Below are 16,754 nucleotides of genomic sequence, written 5' to 3' on the forward strand. Positions count from 1 at the left end.
GATGCAAATTATCTGTCTTGTGTTTATACAAGGTAAAGTTCAAAAATAGCCTTTTCGAATTTATAACTGAAAAATAACCACAAATTCAAAAGTCATTGAAAAATAGCCAATATTTGGAATCCATGACATTGTTATGGATTTCAATCTTAAAAAGTGAAACTCCATGACTATATCATGGACGAAATCCAAGACACTATCATGGAGTTTCACCTTTTTTAAATTCGAAATCCAATTTCAAAAAATCAGGACAATATCTTGAATTTTTCACTTGCTTAAGTTCGAAATCCATGACATTGCCATGGTGTTTCTGCACTAAAAGTGACTACTTTTCAAAGAATTTTCAAACATTAGATATTTTTCAACAAGTCTGAAAAATGGCTAATCGGTACAACTTTACGTTTATACAAGGACATTGCGTGCCCATAGCAAGATGTAGCCAAATGTACCGGGTCATTGTCCATAGGAAGTTGTACATTCTTATAACTTTGTCAAGACAAATACATATGGATGTTTAGAGGGGATGAAAACAGAATATTCAACAAGTACTATCTCCAGCTTCTCTTACTACAACAAATATAAATAGTTGTGGCCTTTGATTCACACTTTAATTATGTGATTTGCCACAATCAAGATGACAAGAGACATAACATAAGCATAATAAAGGGTGGTGTTGCTATTTCAAGGACGCAACTTATGTCGAGAGAAACATATGAATACATTAATGTTTTGCAACGGTGAAACTAAAGAGGGTAACCGGAAAACCACCTATCAACCATGGCTAGGCATTGTTCCGGCTTGTATTCTGGAGCTGTATGACCCCCACCCTAAATTAAATCAAGTCAAGAAAACGAAAGAAAGGAGGATCAAGATGCAATGGTTATTGGTTTTAGAGTGCTTTTCGCGATAGGGAATAGTCCTTACCTTAACAGTTGCATATGTCATCTCATAATCATTTTGTGAATACTTCACCTTGTATCTACATAAACAAAGTACGAGTAAGATTAAGAACTATAGGTACATGTTCAAGTTTTGGGAAGTCAAAATACTTGAAAGTCAAGGACCAACCCTGCAACTTGACCGTCAACAAACCAAGGCTCCCAATCATCTGTAATAGGCAGTTTCAAAGAGTCTATCCATTCTTCCGTGCTCGAATGAGGAACAACCATGTCATGATCACCACTGACAAAGTAAAAATTTATCAGTCTCTTCTAGAAACTTTTTTTCTAGTGATTAGGCTTAAAATATAATACTAATAGCATCATTGCTTATTTTTCTTAAACCAAAACACTCAAAGGTATAACACGATCAACCACTTTATTCAATATTCAAGAGGAGCTATACCTCTTCTTTCTTTGTCTTCTTTTTATACCCTTGTCTAGTGAACCCACACATCAACGAATTCATGTCACTAGGCTAGTTCGTTTATTAATGCACAAAAATATTGTTAAAATGGTTGACACTTCAACCAAATTTGGAAGATTATGTAAAACATAGAGGATATTTCTAAGATTAGTGACTAATATGATTCTTAAAGTCACTTAAGAAGAAGAAGAAAAGCATCTGTGAATAGTACCTATAAATTAGAGCTCGACAGGATTTGCTGATGAGATGCCGATGATCATCAATGACACTTTTGACATCATACACATATGATTCAGTTCTCTCTTTACCTCTATAATGCATGCTGTCATTGCATCTCACCCACTCCAATGTTGTTCCCTGGTTTTTTTCATGATCATATCACTTCAAAAGTCTTCTCTCTTTTCTTACTTTCAATTTCTCTTTCTCGGCCGGGGTTAAACGAGGAATTGGATATGGACAGTGGGAATAAAAACATAATTGCATACCTCACGAACGTTTAGTGCTTTCTTGACAGCTTTATCGTTTGCCCAAACATAGGAGTATATGTAATTTTTTTCCTGGTTTTGGGGTTAAAAAGATTAGCTCTGCACATTCTTGTATAATACACCAACAGAATTAACACAATATATGATGCTAAGGAGGCCTCATTAGGGGGAGAAATATAGACTTACTCGACACCATGGTCCTTCAATTGGGAACAACGACCGGGCATTTGCAGGAGTTTCTTTGAGAATGCTCATTAAAAATGGCAAGTCGCACCAAGGTTCTAAAATATGTGCCCGGCGTATGTTCTTGAGGCACTACACACATGCAATAAAGGAATATTTAAGTCTAAGACATCTTTGAAGATACATTAATATTTTGTAAGTGCAAAACGTGCTCCCTTACCCTATCTACTCTCTGAAGATCATTTAGACAAGATACATTATTCGGATCAACCTCCGCGTAGTTTCCATTGCAATTTGCTTTAGTGGACTACACAGTAACATAAAGAAGATTAATTGCAGAATCATTATGAATTGAATACTATAATCAAGAAGATAATTGTCTTAATTTGAAGAATTCAATTTGTTAGCATAGCTGTAGAGCCTGTGTTGTGGGGGCTGTTTTTTCCTTTCTGGACTGTCATTAACTAGCAATTAGTTTTTTGAATGCTAGAGTACAGAGCATAAGCTATTAGATCAGTACCTGATAGATTTTATCTGAAATAAGTCCCATACGATGAGCATATATGACTCTACCATTGAAGTCAATGTAATGATCTGTTAGAGCGTTGCCTTGTATATATCCCTACATTCAATCCGAAACCTCATGTTTGAGGGCAAAACTAAAAATGAGAACTATCAATAATAAAACACAAGAAGAGGTGTGCAACTGAAAGCATTGGGGGTTCATACTTTGATATTCACTCGAGGCTTCTCACCAACTTCAATACCTTTAGAGAAAGAAAAAGGTCACTAAACAAGATAACAAAAAGACTGATCCTTAACTCAGGTACAAAACACAATACCATCGTATATTCTGCGAGTAAGCAGTGCGACAAAAATGCCCGAGTAGGAATCACCACTAACATATAGTGGATTCTTGAGAAACTCCGGATGATCCATAAGCCACTACAGCACAAGAAGTTCACAGTCTCGTGAATTTGCTTATAAAAGTTTCATGACTTTTGATTACCTTAAGCATTAGAATGGATGTTCTGAACGATATTGAGACATGGGATGTGAGATAAATACATGCTTGTAGAATAAGATTCAAACAGGTCTTGTCACTTTTTCAACAGGTCTCAAAATAGTAAAGTTTCTTCTCTCAAGATTTAGAATATACAAAATGGATAACGAGTTACGAATCCCACTACAACGAATCAAGACTTTCAGAACTGTATTAGAACCTTTATTCACATTTTTTAAACTAGCAGATCATGGAAATTTGGAATTTAGTCTTACACATTAATAGAAATTAACCATATGTAAACAGTACTCAAGAGGAACAAAGATAAATACTCTTTCTCCACCTTTCATACAAAAGTATTATGTTCCAGAGTTGGCACAATTAAGGCTGCTTTTATTGGCAACGCCTTGACTTAACAGAAGATCACATTTTATTTTTTATTCTCTGAAACATTAACTTCTATTAAGAATATGCATTTTTCATTAGCTAGCTAGAGTCTGAAACATCCAAAAAAGGTAGATGTCTAACCATGTTCATGAAGACCAAAAGAAGCAATTTTAGCTATACGTAAAATCTCGACGAACAACTACCTTCACAAAGGTAGGGGTAAGGTATGTGTACATCCTACCCTCCCCAAACCCCACAAAGTGGGATTACACTAGGTATGCTGTTGTTGTTATTGTAAAAGCTCGAAACATGCAGATAGATTTGCTCAGAACAAATTTCTCTCACCTTTCTAAGGAACTCATAAGTTAGAGCTACAGCCAGAGTATCATTGAAATTGTAAGCTTCCGAAGTCTTTGCGTAGGAGTATCCTGAGCCAGCAGGTTGATCTATAAATATTATGTTTGCCACCTAGTAATTAAAACCAGATACTGCTTGCATAAACGAGCAACAGAGAAAATTCAAGCAAATGGTAAAAGGGTATTAAGCTTACAAAACCTTGGTCCAAGAATTTGACTTCAATTCCAATTTCGGGAAATCTCCGATAGAATTTGCATAATCAAAAGTTAAAGGGCCTGAAAGAAGCATTAAGTGTCATTTTTGCATATTTAGTAACTTAGAGACAATAATCCAGACGAGAAGCATACACTTGTCCAGAATATTCTTGTTTATTCCTCTTACTCTAATGAATGTTTTTATTAACAGAACTTCAAACCTTGATAAAAAAATATTCAGCACTGTGCATATTTTGGTGTTCCTCTAATGCTGCTTGGTAAAGAAAGAGGTAGGTGCTACATTATTAACTCTTACATGCGAAGACGATCAATCAAAAACTTCAAAATATCCAACTCTTGAGCACAATTTAGGCCAAAGAGAAAGCATCAAATTATAGGTAAAACATTTCAGGTGACAAAAGAAAGGGAAGTAAGAAAGAAAGGGCGATAATTTCATGAAAAGGAAAAGAAAAAAAAGCAATGATATAAAAATTCTTAATAGAAAGGAAGGCCGATAATTTAAAAGGTAAAATAAACATAGCATTTTAAAATCATCGGCTGAATATTCGGATAGGAGAACAAAGTATCTACCCATAGTTTCATAATTTATCTATTTATAGTATTGTACGGAGTATATTATTTTGTTAACACAATATTTGAATAGATTGACTTTTAACATAAGTTGAATGGAGAAAAGATTTTCATCTAATGAAAAAAATGATAACTTGATATGTAATGATAACACTGGTAATAGAGGGAATCTGTTTTCTTGTCAAAAAGAAGATTCGGAGAAGCCCGTCAATTCTTGTACTTATTTCCCTCTGTTTATACTTTTCTTTTAAACGATACCCCGTCGATACTATTTTATGTATTTGATTGGACACAAAGTTTAAGAAAAAAGATTTTTAAAATCTATAGTCTAAAGTTTTGGACACTTTTATGACTACAAATTATCTCATTAAAAGTAAAATAAGAATTTTACGGTTAAATTACTTTTAAATATAAAAAAAGCATTCTTTTTGTGACAATTTAAAAAGAAAAGTGTGTCACATAAAATGAGATATAAGGTAAAATCTTCTTTAGCAAGTGGCTCAAAGCCTCAAACTGCAACGGCAATTCCGAGGGTGTTTGGCTAAGCTAATAAGCTGGTCAAACTGGCTTATAAGTAGTTTTTAGCTTATCTATGTGTTTGATAAATATCAAAAGTGCTTATAAGTCAAGTGCTTATAATAAAAAATAAGCTAAAAGCCATAAGTTGGTCTCCCCCAACTTATGAATTTTCAGCTTATAAGCACTTTTAGTTTGACAAATAATTTTACTATTGTATCCTTATCAACATTTTTAAATGCCCTAACCCTCTCTATTTCCTTTCCATGACTTCGTTTCACCCCTTTCCAGCAGTACTTTCGTTTTCTTTGTAATGTTATGGGCAAGGAACCTTTTCATTATTTTGCTTATATTGTTGTGTAATAAAAGACCTTATATACTTCTAATTTGTTAACTGTTAAATCAAATATTGCTGGTGGTGACTATCACTAATAAAATGATGGATTATTCTATCCTAGTAGAGAAAGGCTACATGTTAGTGTATTTTGATTGTTGTGGTCCAACATTAAATTTGTAGGTTAGGAGGTAGGAGGCTAGTCTGATAGTGTGTGTCTTAGGCTGCTAGTGCTCCTGTTGTGTCCATATTACTTCATTAGGGTTGCAGGTTAAGTTGTAGGAGGCTAGTTTGATAGTATTTTGTCTTGGGATGTTAGTGGCTCTTGTTGTGTCCTTATTACTTCCATTGTGTCTGTAGTACTGTGCCATTGCTACTGCTTATTGTTATTACTTTTCTTTCTGCTTTCTGGTTATCACGTTGTTGTTGTTATCTTTCTGACTTAGCTCCAATGTCCTTTACCATCGTCGCGAGCCGAGGGTCTATCAGAAACAACATCTATACTCCTCCGGAGTAGGGGTAAGGTCTGCGTATATACTACCCTCCCCAGACCCCACTTGTGGGATTCCACTGGGTCGTTGTTGTTGTTGTTGCTGTTGTTCTTGAACCTTTTATCGTTTTCTTTTCTTCTAGATGGAGAATTTTTTTTTTCCGCTTCTTCTTCTTTTTTCTAGAAAAAAAAATAACAAAAAATACCTAATGTAAAATCATTGTAATAAATTGGGTTTTACTTTGGGACTTAAATTTATCATAATTGAATGTTTATTTTTAATAAAGAAAGAACATTTGAATACATGTATTTCTTATTCAAATAGTACACGCACAATTTAAGTATATATTTACCACCAACCTACAAATTATTAATAATTGTATGTCAGGATATCACAAAATAATTTATATTTAATTTGAAACATAAAAACATTTTTTATTAAAACAACTTAAAATTAAAATTCTTGCAATAATCATCTCTCTATTAGTGTAAACAGCCATAAGGGTATTTGAGTTATTTTAACATAAAAAGTTGCTTATCAGGTCTTTTTTACCGAACACTTTAATTGCTTATTATCAGTTTCAACACTTTTGTCCAAACACGTAACTGCTTATTTATAAAATCTGTTTCAACATTTAAAAGTGTTTTTCAGCACCTACTGATAATCAGCTACTTTAAATCAGCTAAGCCAAACGGGCTCTTCATCCTCCAACCTTCTTTTTTCTTTAAAACAAATACCATGTAACCATATTAAATGAATACAACAACAACCCAGTGAAATCTCACAAGTAAGGTCCGAGGAGGGTAGTGTGTACGCAGGCCTTACCCCAACCCCGAGAAACCATATTAAATGAATAATGAGCTATAAACCACTGCCCTTACCGTAATGGATTGAAGGAATGCTCAGGTCTCCATATTGCAATTTAACCCCACAATTATAGTTTATTTTATTAGGACCCCTTAGTTGTTAGCAATGTCAGATAGACCCTTAGTCCTTGTAGGTCTTTATATTCGGATAGAGCCAGCGGTGTAAAAATGTTGAATGAAAATCTGAAATTTTAGCTTTTAATTTCTGTTCTCTTTGTCAAGTTTCTCTTTCAAGTTTCAATGGCGAATCCACTGTAGGATTCGCTACAATTGGTATCAGAGCCACCGGTCTTCGGCTTCACTTTCGCTGTAACGTCCAACCAATCGGCACGAATGGAGCAATGGTTCACTCTGCAACATCACTACACTAATCAGTCCAACCAAACAGATTCCCATTTTTATATGGCATCCTATGACACTAGGAACTACTATGGTGAATTTTATCAGCATCCTTATGGCTTTGAGGTTAACGGTGTGATGCAGGATCCATATGCAAGTCACTGTTACAATACAAATCTCGGTTCTCTTCCTAATCCTTTTGGCTTTGAGTGTATCTCGGCAACCACGAGTGTTGCACGAGATTCTAAGCACAAACGACATGCCGCCGGTGGCAAGAAAAAAGCCTGGAGAAAGAAGCACAAATATCAGTTTGGTCGACAATCTGCTACTGCCAAGCTTTCAAGTAAAAAGAGAGCCAGACAAGTTCATGTACAAGTCAGTAATGGTGAATGGGCACCCAAGTTTTCTATTGGCCAGGAAATACTGAAAGAGGACCAGCATTTGATTGAGGAAGGAAATAGAGAAATCGAGATTCAGGTGTTCGATAAAATTTCTGAGAGAGAAAATCTATGTGATAGATAAGCAAAGGGATGATAGTGTTGGGAATGAGTCGCTAGAGGTCGAAGAAGATTTTGAAAGTTGTGGAGGTGTCTCTTTTGCCCTTGGCCGTGAATGGGAGAGGATTTATGCACTAATTTGTAGTGACTATAGGCTCATTTGGTCCACATCGATGGTGATGGAGATGCAGTAGCATTGGAAGATATGGAAAATAGTGGAGATGTCTCAGTTGACTTTGTTGCTATCCGGGAACGGGAGAAGGTTTAGCAAACTCTCTTAGCCTCTGTTACTAAAGGACTTAATCTCTACGTTACGCGGTACCTAGTTCCTTCTTCGGAGTTTGCCCCTGTTCCACAAGTTCAGTGCAATTTCATAGAGATTCGGTGAAGAATTTAGCTGCTAGTGACAATAGAAAGTGTGACACTGAAGGCTATTTCCGATTCGATCAACTGGTACTGCCTTTTCCTTTGAGCTATATTTACAGTGATGTCATAATTGAGCCCTTTCCATTAGGCTTTACTTCATCTAAGGTGGTGGTAGGGGTTAGAAAAGTGAAGTACTACTTTGTTTCCAAGTCGAGTGCACTAGATGAGTTTATGTGTGGTGGGGAACCTGATCGCTATTGGGAAATCCCCAATAGATTTGGTTTTGATGACGAATTGAATCCTATTGTAGCAAGCAATAAGAGGATGTTTGGCATGAGGGATGTTGACGAGTGGCAAGGTCAACTGAAGGAAATTGTTCACTACCTACGAGACCCCAAGCTTTGCACTCGTCTTAGTGGTCAGCTTGTAAAAACAGTGATATTTGCTGGTTTTTCGGAAACGAGTAAGACTCTGTTAGATAGAGGTATAATTGAAGAAGCTGAATATCTTCTTTTCTCATGTGGTAATAGTACCTTGAAAGGATGGTTGTCAGTGGTGGAGCTCAGAGAATGACTGATCATTTTCAAGAGACGAGAAAGAGAAAAACAATTCAAGGATTTGAAAATTTGGAAACATTTTCAAGAAAGCATATTCATGTTATGATACCAATATACTGGACAATGGAGAGTTCTGAAACATATGAGTTATTCTTGGAGAATTTAAGAAGTAAAGCTTGTTGTGGAGTTAATGTTGTTTCTGGTTACTTGCTCCTGGTTCTTAAAATTACTCCAGATGGTGGAACAGATCCATTACTCTATCTTTTCAAGTTTCATTTAATTCCAGTTGCATCTAAATATTGTCACTCAATTACTACATTATTGTTGGATTGTGGTAGCACAGAGAGCTTTGCATATACTGGTATGATGGTTTTTTTAATCTTGGATATAGTTATTGTTGCTGCAAACATTGCCAAACAATCTTTGGTGGCTGCACAAGGAAGTGGTATGGTTGTTGCACATTGTTATGTAGTGGCTAAAGTAAACTTTGAACCTGATATCACAAGATTCTTGGTACATGTGATAGAAAATGGTGTTGGGGTGCTTATTTGGTTTACCCTTCCTGCAACTTACTACAGCTTAATGGCTAATAGACCGGACTTCTTCAGAGTCCTTTCCCAATTGCTGAATTCCGACCTCGAGGTCAAAAGTGATACCTTATGGATGGAGCTGCTGCAGTTTACAGGGGTGGCCTCACCTCTAAGAAGCTTAAACGCAACATTGAATCTCTTGGTTATCATAAAAGTTATATATGTAATCACTGATACCTCGCTCACTTTTGGTTTTGAACATGAGATTAGTGAAAACGGTTTTGTTGTTGATCCTGGAGGAGACAATTGTGCTAGATCAGTTAGTGAGGTTCTCGTGAAACAGCTAGTCATCATAGCAGCTGCATGTGACTTGGTGGTGGCATTCTTTGTTATATTTATGCAATATATAAAGATGTGGAGAGTCGAAAGAGAATTGATAAAAGATGAAGTCTACAGGGGAAGTTTAGTTTCTACCGCAGGGCAATTGTGTCTGAAGTTAAAAGACATTTTAGGTGTTGATTTCGTTCACCAAAATATAGCTATTCTATTAGAAGCTTGCATTCTAGCTCCAGTAAAGGAAACTTTACTAGTACCCCTGTTTCTCAAGTTAATACTCCTATTGCTAAGATTTGCACATGAAGCAGTGAGTTGGAATCTTCACTTCGCAGATTTAAAGTGTTCTTCAAATCTTGAGAACAGGATTTGCTCTAAAGGAGGATGGTTAACAATTGAGGAAGGGCATGGATGTAGAGACATGAGAGCATGGGAAGCAGGAGTTATCCACAAGAAAGGTGGCATGTTAGTAGCAGTAAGTGATAATGCTAGAGCTGTTAAGCAATGCAACATGAACATCAATATTTTTAAAATGAAGGCTGCTGTTATGGTCAAGAGTGTGCTTTGTAATTGCTCTGGTGCAGCGTAGAGGTCGATAGGAGTTAACAAGCTGGTGGATTGGTTAAAGTGTTCTCTGTATCAAATCAGTCGAGTGGCAGTAAGCTTGTGCAGCTTGGGATAGAAATTGATGATCCTGCCCTTGCCATCTCCTCTATTCATTATGACTTCACTAAGAATGAATTCTGGAGGTACAAACTCAAGAATCCTTATTGGGACATGAAATTCAAGGTGCATGAAGTAGTGAAGAAATGCACTGTTCCCTCCATATTTTCAAAGCTGTGGAGCAAGCTGATCATCAGGGAAGCATCACTGGTTTGGTGCAGTAAATTATCAGTTATCACCCCTTTCCAAGTTTCAAATTCACAACCTTGAGGACAAGGTTGTTTCAAGGGGATGGAATGTAATGGATTGAAGGAATGCTCAGGTCTCCATATTGCAATTTAACCCCACAATTATAGTTTATTTTATTAGGACCCCTTAATTGTTAGCGATGTCATATAGACCCTTAGTCCTTGTAGGTCTTTATATTCGAATAGAGCCAGCTGTGTAAAAATGTTTAATGAAAATCTGAATTTTTAGCTTTTAATTTCTTTTCTTTGTCAAGTTTCTCTGGCGAATCCACCGTGGGATTCGCTACACTTACCCTCTGGTTAGAGCCGCCCGGCCCGTGATTTAGCAGAGTTGGGCTAGAATTTTTGGAGCCCATTTAAAAACGAGGCTTTTAAGGCCGGCCCAAGTAAGCCCGTGGCCCATAAGGCTTGACTAAGGTTGGGCTGGGCTGGCCCATGGGCCTAATAGAAATATTTATTTAAAATATATAAAATATAAAAAGTATACTGCCTCTAGCGATGGAAAGTCAGAATTGGATCTTTACTTAGAGGAGCCAAAGCTTGATCTTGAGAAGTTTCAAGAGATGGATGTTGTCATGTATTGGAAGGACCATTTTAGAAAATATCCCGATCTTTCAGTGATGGCGCGTGATGTACTTAGTATTCCTATTACCACTGTAGCATCGAAATCAACATTTAGCATTGGTGGGCGTGTTCTTACAGAGTACAAAAGTTGTATCCATCATGAAAATGTCCAAACACTTGTTACTACTCGAAATTGGCTGCACGATTTTTCCCAAACTCAAACTGGTACTATTTTTTATGTGAATTTAAATATTATTAGTTTTTAAAATTTAATTATTCTTAATATTTAACTAATTAATATTGCATATGAATTGTAGATGTAGATCAAAGTGAAGATGTTAAGACAACTTTGTCACAAGCGGATTCAAATGTATTTGATGAAGATGATGTGTTGGATATCCCATAAGCGTCATGGACGTTCTCTTAAATAGTTTGTTTTGAGTTTTAACTTTTAGTAAATGAAATATAATTTTGTCTTTTACTTTTTTAGTGTTTATTGTGATATATTGAAATAATATAAAAAGTTATTAAGTTTTGCGAAATGTTTCCAATAAGATATTTTTTAACTTTTAAATAATTATTTTTTTTTAGGTCAGAACTTAAAGAAAAAATATAAAATTATATTTTAAAAAATGATGGGCCGGCTCGTGGAGGCCCGCGGCCCACATAGGGCTGAGTGGGCTGACCATTATAAGGCTCATCAAAATGGTAGGCTAGCCCAGTCGAGCCCGTCAATTGCTAAAGCCCATGTAGGTTGGGCTGGGTTAACCCGGCCCGGCCCATATTGAAAGTGTAGCCCACTAGGACGTGACCAAGAACCACGTGTATCATCACTCCTAAACCACTAAAGTGGACTATATTCCTTTAAAATAATCTCACACCTAATCAATAATTCAAGGATTAAAGTTACTTGCAGGAGAGTTATAGCATGTTTAGCTAAGCTTTCTTTTTCACCAAAAAGAATTTTTTTTTTAATTAATGTGTTTGGCCAAACTTCTAGGAGTAATAAAGTACTTTTGAGTAAAAGCAAAAGCAATTTTTGAGATTAAGGAAAAAATAATTATTCCCCAAAAACACATTTTTGGAAAGCACTCTTGAAAAACACGAAGTACTTTTTTTTAAATTTGGACAAACGCTAATTGTTTGTTCAAAAGTACATTTAAAATTAATTAGACAAACACAAATATTTCACTCCAAAAGTACTTTTCTAAAAAAATACTTTTGAGAAAAAATAGCTTTGCAAAATAAGTTAATTTTAAGAAGCTGGGTTTTCGGAATAAAAGTTTATTTAATTACTATAAAAGGTAACATATATAATCTATACTATATTAAAAGCACGAAGGCCCTTAACGAAATGTCGTTCGCCTTTTTTGTCCCTTAAAACTAGATTTCATATTGAACAAAATTGTAATTTAATAATTATGTTCCTAATATTTAGGAATTTGAAATCATCTAAAATTTCGATTATTAAATTTTTTCTTATTTGAACTATGTAAAAACTCCTATATTTAGGAATTTAAAATTAATTAAGTTTCACCTTATATAAATATTTTCCTTATTTGAAAACAGCTAAAATTAATTTTAGTTCATTGCATAAACAAGAAACGTACAAATATATATTCACACTTTTTTAAAAGTTGATAACTGTTTTTTTAATATTGAAACTAACTCCCATCAATATCTATTAGTTTTGGGGAGTCGAAGTTCCCACCATCCCTGCTAAATAAATTAACGTAAATATACTATTAAATATTTTATTCAAAAGCACTGTCAACTCAATCATTCGGAGATAGTACACAATGTAATAGAGTGAAAGTGGAGCTATGATTTTCTAAAATATAATCAGAAAAATAAACAAAAAAAAAAGAGGAAAAAACATGCTTAAAGCACGTTCATTTTACAATTAACTCACATTATCACCGTGACTTCGTCATATGCCTTTGTAATTATAATTCTTTTGAGAAGGATAATTCTCATGACACAAAATTTATATGCAATTTATGTGGCAACCATGTCGATTAGTACTGATATATCTATATTTGTATAATGATCCATTTTATCTTTAAAAGTTATTTTACGTCAAAAAGAATTATCATTTAATCTTGTTTAACTATAAATTGTTCGATATTATATTTGAATAATTTTAATTTTCTACTCAAATACTAATATTTTCCTCTTCTTCGGGTTTTTTGCATAATATTTGAAAATTATACTCAACAATTATAACAAAATAATAATAATAATAATAATAATAATATAATTAAAAATCTAAAGAGAGAGAGAGAGTTATCTTTAATAATTAAAGACAATGCCAAAATCACAATAAGACATCTTTTTTTTATTGAGCTAGCTAAATAGGGTTACATTTAACATTTTGAACTTATATTTGTTTTTTATTTGATCACTCAAACATATTGTTTAGTAATACTTATGTAATTTTTAATGATTATTTTTATTAACATGGGTACACGCACAAAGCGTACCCTAAAGCTAGTGTAATAAAAAATTTACAGTCACTTATATACTTGATGATAAAATTGATGGCAAATTAAAAATAGTATGAAGGAAAAAATAGGAGAAATTAACATACCAATCTCATATACAAAGGAAGAGAGGCCGGAGCAACCAGGACCTCCGGTGAGCCAAAGCATAAGAGGGTCATTTTCTGGGTCTCTTTCCGACTCAACGAAGTAGTAATATAGCTGCACTTTTTCCTCTTCTCCAACACCTACATAACTGAATCAACATATATACCAATTATAACTATAGGGGAGGCAGCTGTGTTTGGGTTATCAGAAAATATGAAAATTGATAGTACTTGCCCAGTTTCGAGTTTGAAAGGAAGTTTTCCATTGAAGCCTGGTAGAGTTTCAACAATGAAGTGAGACAATACTGCATAATTAGGAACAAGTAACAACAGTGGGAAAACAATTACACGCAGCAGCGATAGCATTGGAGATAGCTACGAATTCAGAAAATAAGGAAATTAAACAATGCTTTTTTAATTTGGGAAAGTTATGAAAAACGAACCGAAAACATCTCGTCTTGCAAAATAGGACAATGGTGATGACACATGTGGGGTCCAATGTGACTACTTTATGTATATAAAATAAAATAATACTAGTAGGTATACACGTATAAAAAATTGTGTACTGCATTTTCTTATTTAATTAAGTTTTAAGAATGAAGTATTAAATCTGGTATTATTGCTGGTAAAGTTGCTGCCATGTGACCGATCACGTATTCGAACTGTGAAAATAACTTCTTGCATAAATACAAGGTAAGACTGCGTACAATAGACCCTTGTGGTCCGGCCCTTTCCGAACTCCGCGCATACCGGCTGACTTTTTTCATTGCTAATTTATTTGAGAAGTTTGGACCTAGTAAGTGAAATAAGTCAATCCAATGCTGCAAAACAAGTTCTAATCTTGTTTAATTAACTTTCTACGAGACAAAAATGGCCAATCTTGAAACCTACATGATGCCGATCGTGGTATCATTGGACATTCAAACTTAAATTTGGTAGTACTAAATATTTAAAGTCTCAAAAAGTATATTATATTTATTGTTAGCAAATAGAAATTAAAAATAAAATTAGTCCTATTATTCTACTTATAATAAGCAAAAAGAATTGACCATACATTATTGATAAGTTCAATCGAATTCAATAGTTTTAACACAAACCATAGATACATGCACGTTAAAAGAGTTGCTAAAATTGTCAACAAATATGAAATTCAAAATTCATAATGTCAATACTATAATAACTTAATTCATCAAATTTGAATTCTTCATCCGCCTCTGCTTAAAGTAGGGAAACTTCTAGATCTTGGGCAGACAATCTTGTTAACATCCATTTCTTTGAAATCACAAGGCTTGTTTTCATCAATTATGCCCAATCGTCCAACCCCAGTGCTATAGCTTCTCAAAGTAGACTCTGTGGTTTGCTTCTTCACTTCTCTATTACGCCTTGAATTTTCATTATTATTGTTGAAGCTCTTTGGTAACTGAGGAGGTATTTGGTGTGGAATTGTACATGTCACAACACTGCCAACTTGACCAACTTGCTGAGCACAATCAAACATGGTTTTCATATAGAATTTTCTGGCTTTGCCTAAGACTTTGAAGGGTGCCAAAATATATCTGACCATCTTGTTCTGCTTTTTCTTGGCCTTGGTTCCCATTTTAAACTTACAAATGTACCAAAGAATTTATGTTCTTTTAAGAAAGTGAAATCAACGTAAGTTTGGTATGTAGAAAGTGGTCAGAAAATGGATTGTGGTGAATTTGTAATATGAGGAGTAATATATTTGTATGCTTAGGGGAAGATACCTTGAATTAGCCGGCTAAGTGTTGAGGGAAAGGACAGTTTCAAACATGACTAGCTATTTACCATTGTTATAACCGCTTCGTGATAGTAATGACACTCAAATTATGCCAAAGAGTAGGAGACAGATTGTCACACAAAACACACATCTAACTTTCTTTTCAATTGTACTAAAAAGGTTTAAAAGTTTTTGAGATGTGTTGAAAGAAAATCTTATTGTAGGTTTTTTTTTGGTAGTTGTATAGTGTTAAATTCAAAATAATAGGAAAGAATGAGTTGATATTCATCTATGCAAGACACACTCGTAGGTTTTACGACGCTTCTCACTCGTACGTAATTTTTAGGTGAGAAAGTAATATCTTGCCCCCTTCTGCTATGCTGGGTCGCAGGGAACGTCCTAGCATAAAGAATTTGAACATCTCGTGTTCTTTTTTTGACCAAAAATATAAATCTCGATTCAAATAATTAAATCTATATGAATAAAAATTAATCTTAGCTAACAATAGTATCCTTAGATGGAATTCTTAAAGAAGCAACAAATATTATGTAGATCAGGTCGGACATTGGCAGTGGAATATAATATTCCAGAAATCGAAAGTAATAATATAGCATTCAATGATAATGAACATCAATAAATTGAATTTAAGTAAATAGAAGGAATCAGTCACCCAAGAAAAGATGGAATAAGTGGATGTTCTTTCTAACAATGATGAATGATAGACAATCCCTTGAATATTTGAGTTATTCTCAGATCTAGTGGAAAAGTATAGACAAGAATCTCAGTAAAAATATGATATTTGTATCTTAGAAAGTGAAATCTGATTCTTTAAGTCAAAGTGTGTTCTTTACAAATGAATATCGCATGTCCCCTATCATAGTGTCTTTTTCTATTTATAGGGAACATGTTCCCAAGAAACCCTAATAGTATAAGTGCAGAGAATATCTACTAGAATATTTTCTTTAATATCCTATCTTGAAATTAGTTGTTATAACTATGTCAGAGATATTCGACCTCGGCCTCGATCCTTGTTGACACCTCGACTTCGGCCCTTGGCGATTCTTTGACTTCGGCCCTTGTTGACTCTTCGTCCACAGACTTCGCCGCTTCTTGGGCCATTTCGACAAACGACGACTTGGGAACCCTTCCCTTAGTACTACCTTGGCTTAAATATTCTAAAGGTAGATTTTGACCCATATAGTTAGTCCCTCCGCTTATTGAGGCTGGCTTCAGGTGGGTATGATGAGCGGATCTGGTTCTATGTGGTCGACACAATCGAACTAGCTGTACAGGGTCATCGTGGTTGGGGAGAACTGGCAGCGTGGACCTACGTGGGCCGCATATTTCAAACGCTTTGATGTTCCCAGGCGATTCGTTGGAACTATGTTGTCCACGAGTTAAGATGGTGTCATGACGTCGTGCGTCATTATGACATATATTCTCGATGCGTTGCTTCGTTTCGCGTGTGACCTCTGATTGAACATTCTGCTTCGGTTCCGATGCCTAGTAATGGTGAGTCATTTTCGGTCCTGGTGCCAAGACCCTTATAAATAGAGGTATTTG

General features: G+C 34.9%; 1 protein-coding gene across 4 annotated transcripts; it reads right to left on the reverse strand.

Moving 5' to 3' along the window:
- Positions 1-453: 453 nt before the first annotated feature.
- On the reverse strand, positions 454-13,888 carry LOC104107115 (serine carboxypeptidase-like 18). Of its 4 annotated transcripts, none has more exons than XM_009615837.4 (14): positions 13,689-13,887; positions 13,457-13,602; positions 3,976-4,052; positions 3,766-3,888; positions 2,873-2,975; positions 2,760-2,797; positions 2,551-2,652; positions 2,251-2,337; positions 2,034-2,162; positions 1,848-1,919; positions 1,574-1,719; positions 1,066-1,179; positions 922-976; positions 454-824 (listed from the first exon to the last, which is right to left on the reverse strand). In XM_009615837.4, the coding sequence occupies exons 1-14, from the start codon at positions 13,817-13,819 to the stop codon at positions 741-743; spliced, it is 1,407 nt and encodes a 468-aa protein (XP_009614132.1). In that variant the 5' UTR covers positions 13,820-13,887; the 3' UTR covers positions 454-740. The 4 variants fall into 4 exon arrangements, with proteins under 4 accessions (XP_009614132.1, XP_009614133.1, XP_018629978.1 ...); XM_009615838.4 differs by having other exon boundaries at positions 13,685-13,824; XM_018774462.3 differs by lacking the exons at positions 2,760-2,797; positions 2,873-2,975 and having other exon boundaries at positions 13,689-13,888.
- Positions 13,889-16,754: the final 2,866 nt, after the last annotated feature.

The sequence above is a fragment of the Nicotiana tomentosiformis genome, chromosome 10 (assembly GCF_000390325.3).
Source record: "Nicotiana tomentosiformis chromosome 10, ASM39032v3, whole genome shotgun sequence".
NCBI lineage: Eukaryota > Viridiplantae > Streptophyta > Magnoliopsida > Solanales > Solanaceae > Nicotiana > Nicotiana tomentosiformis.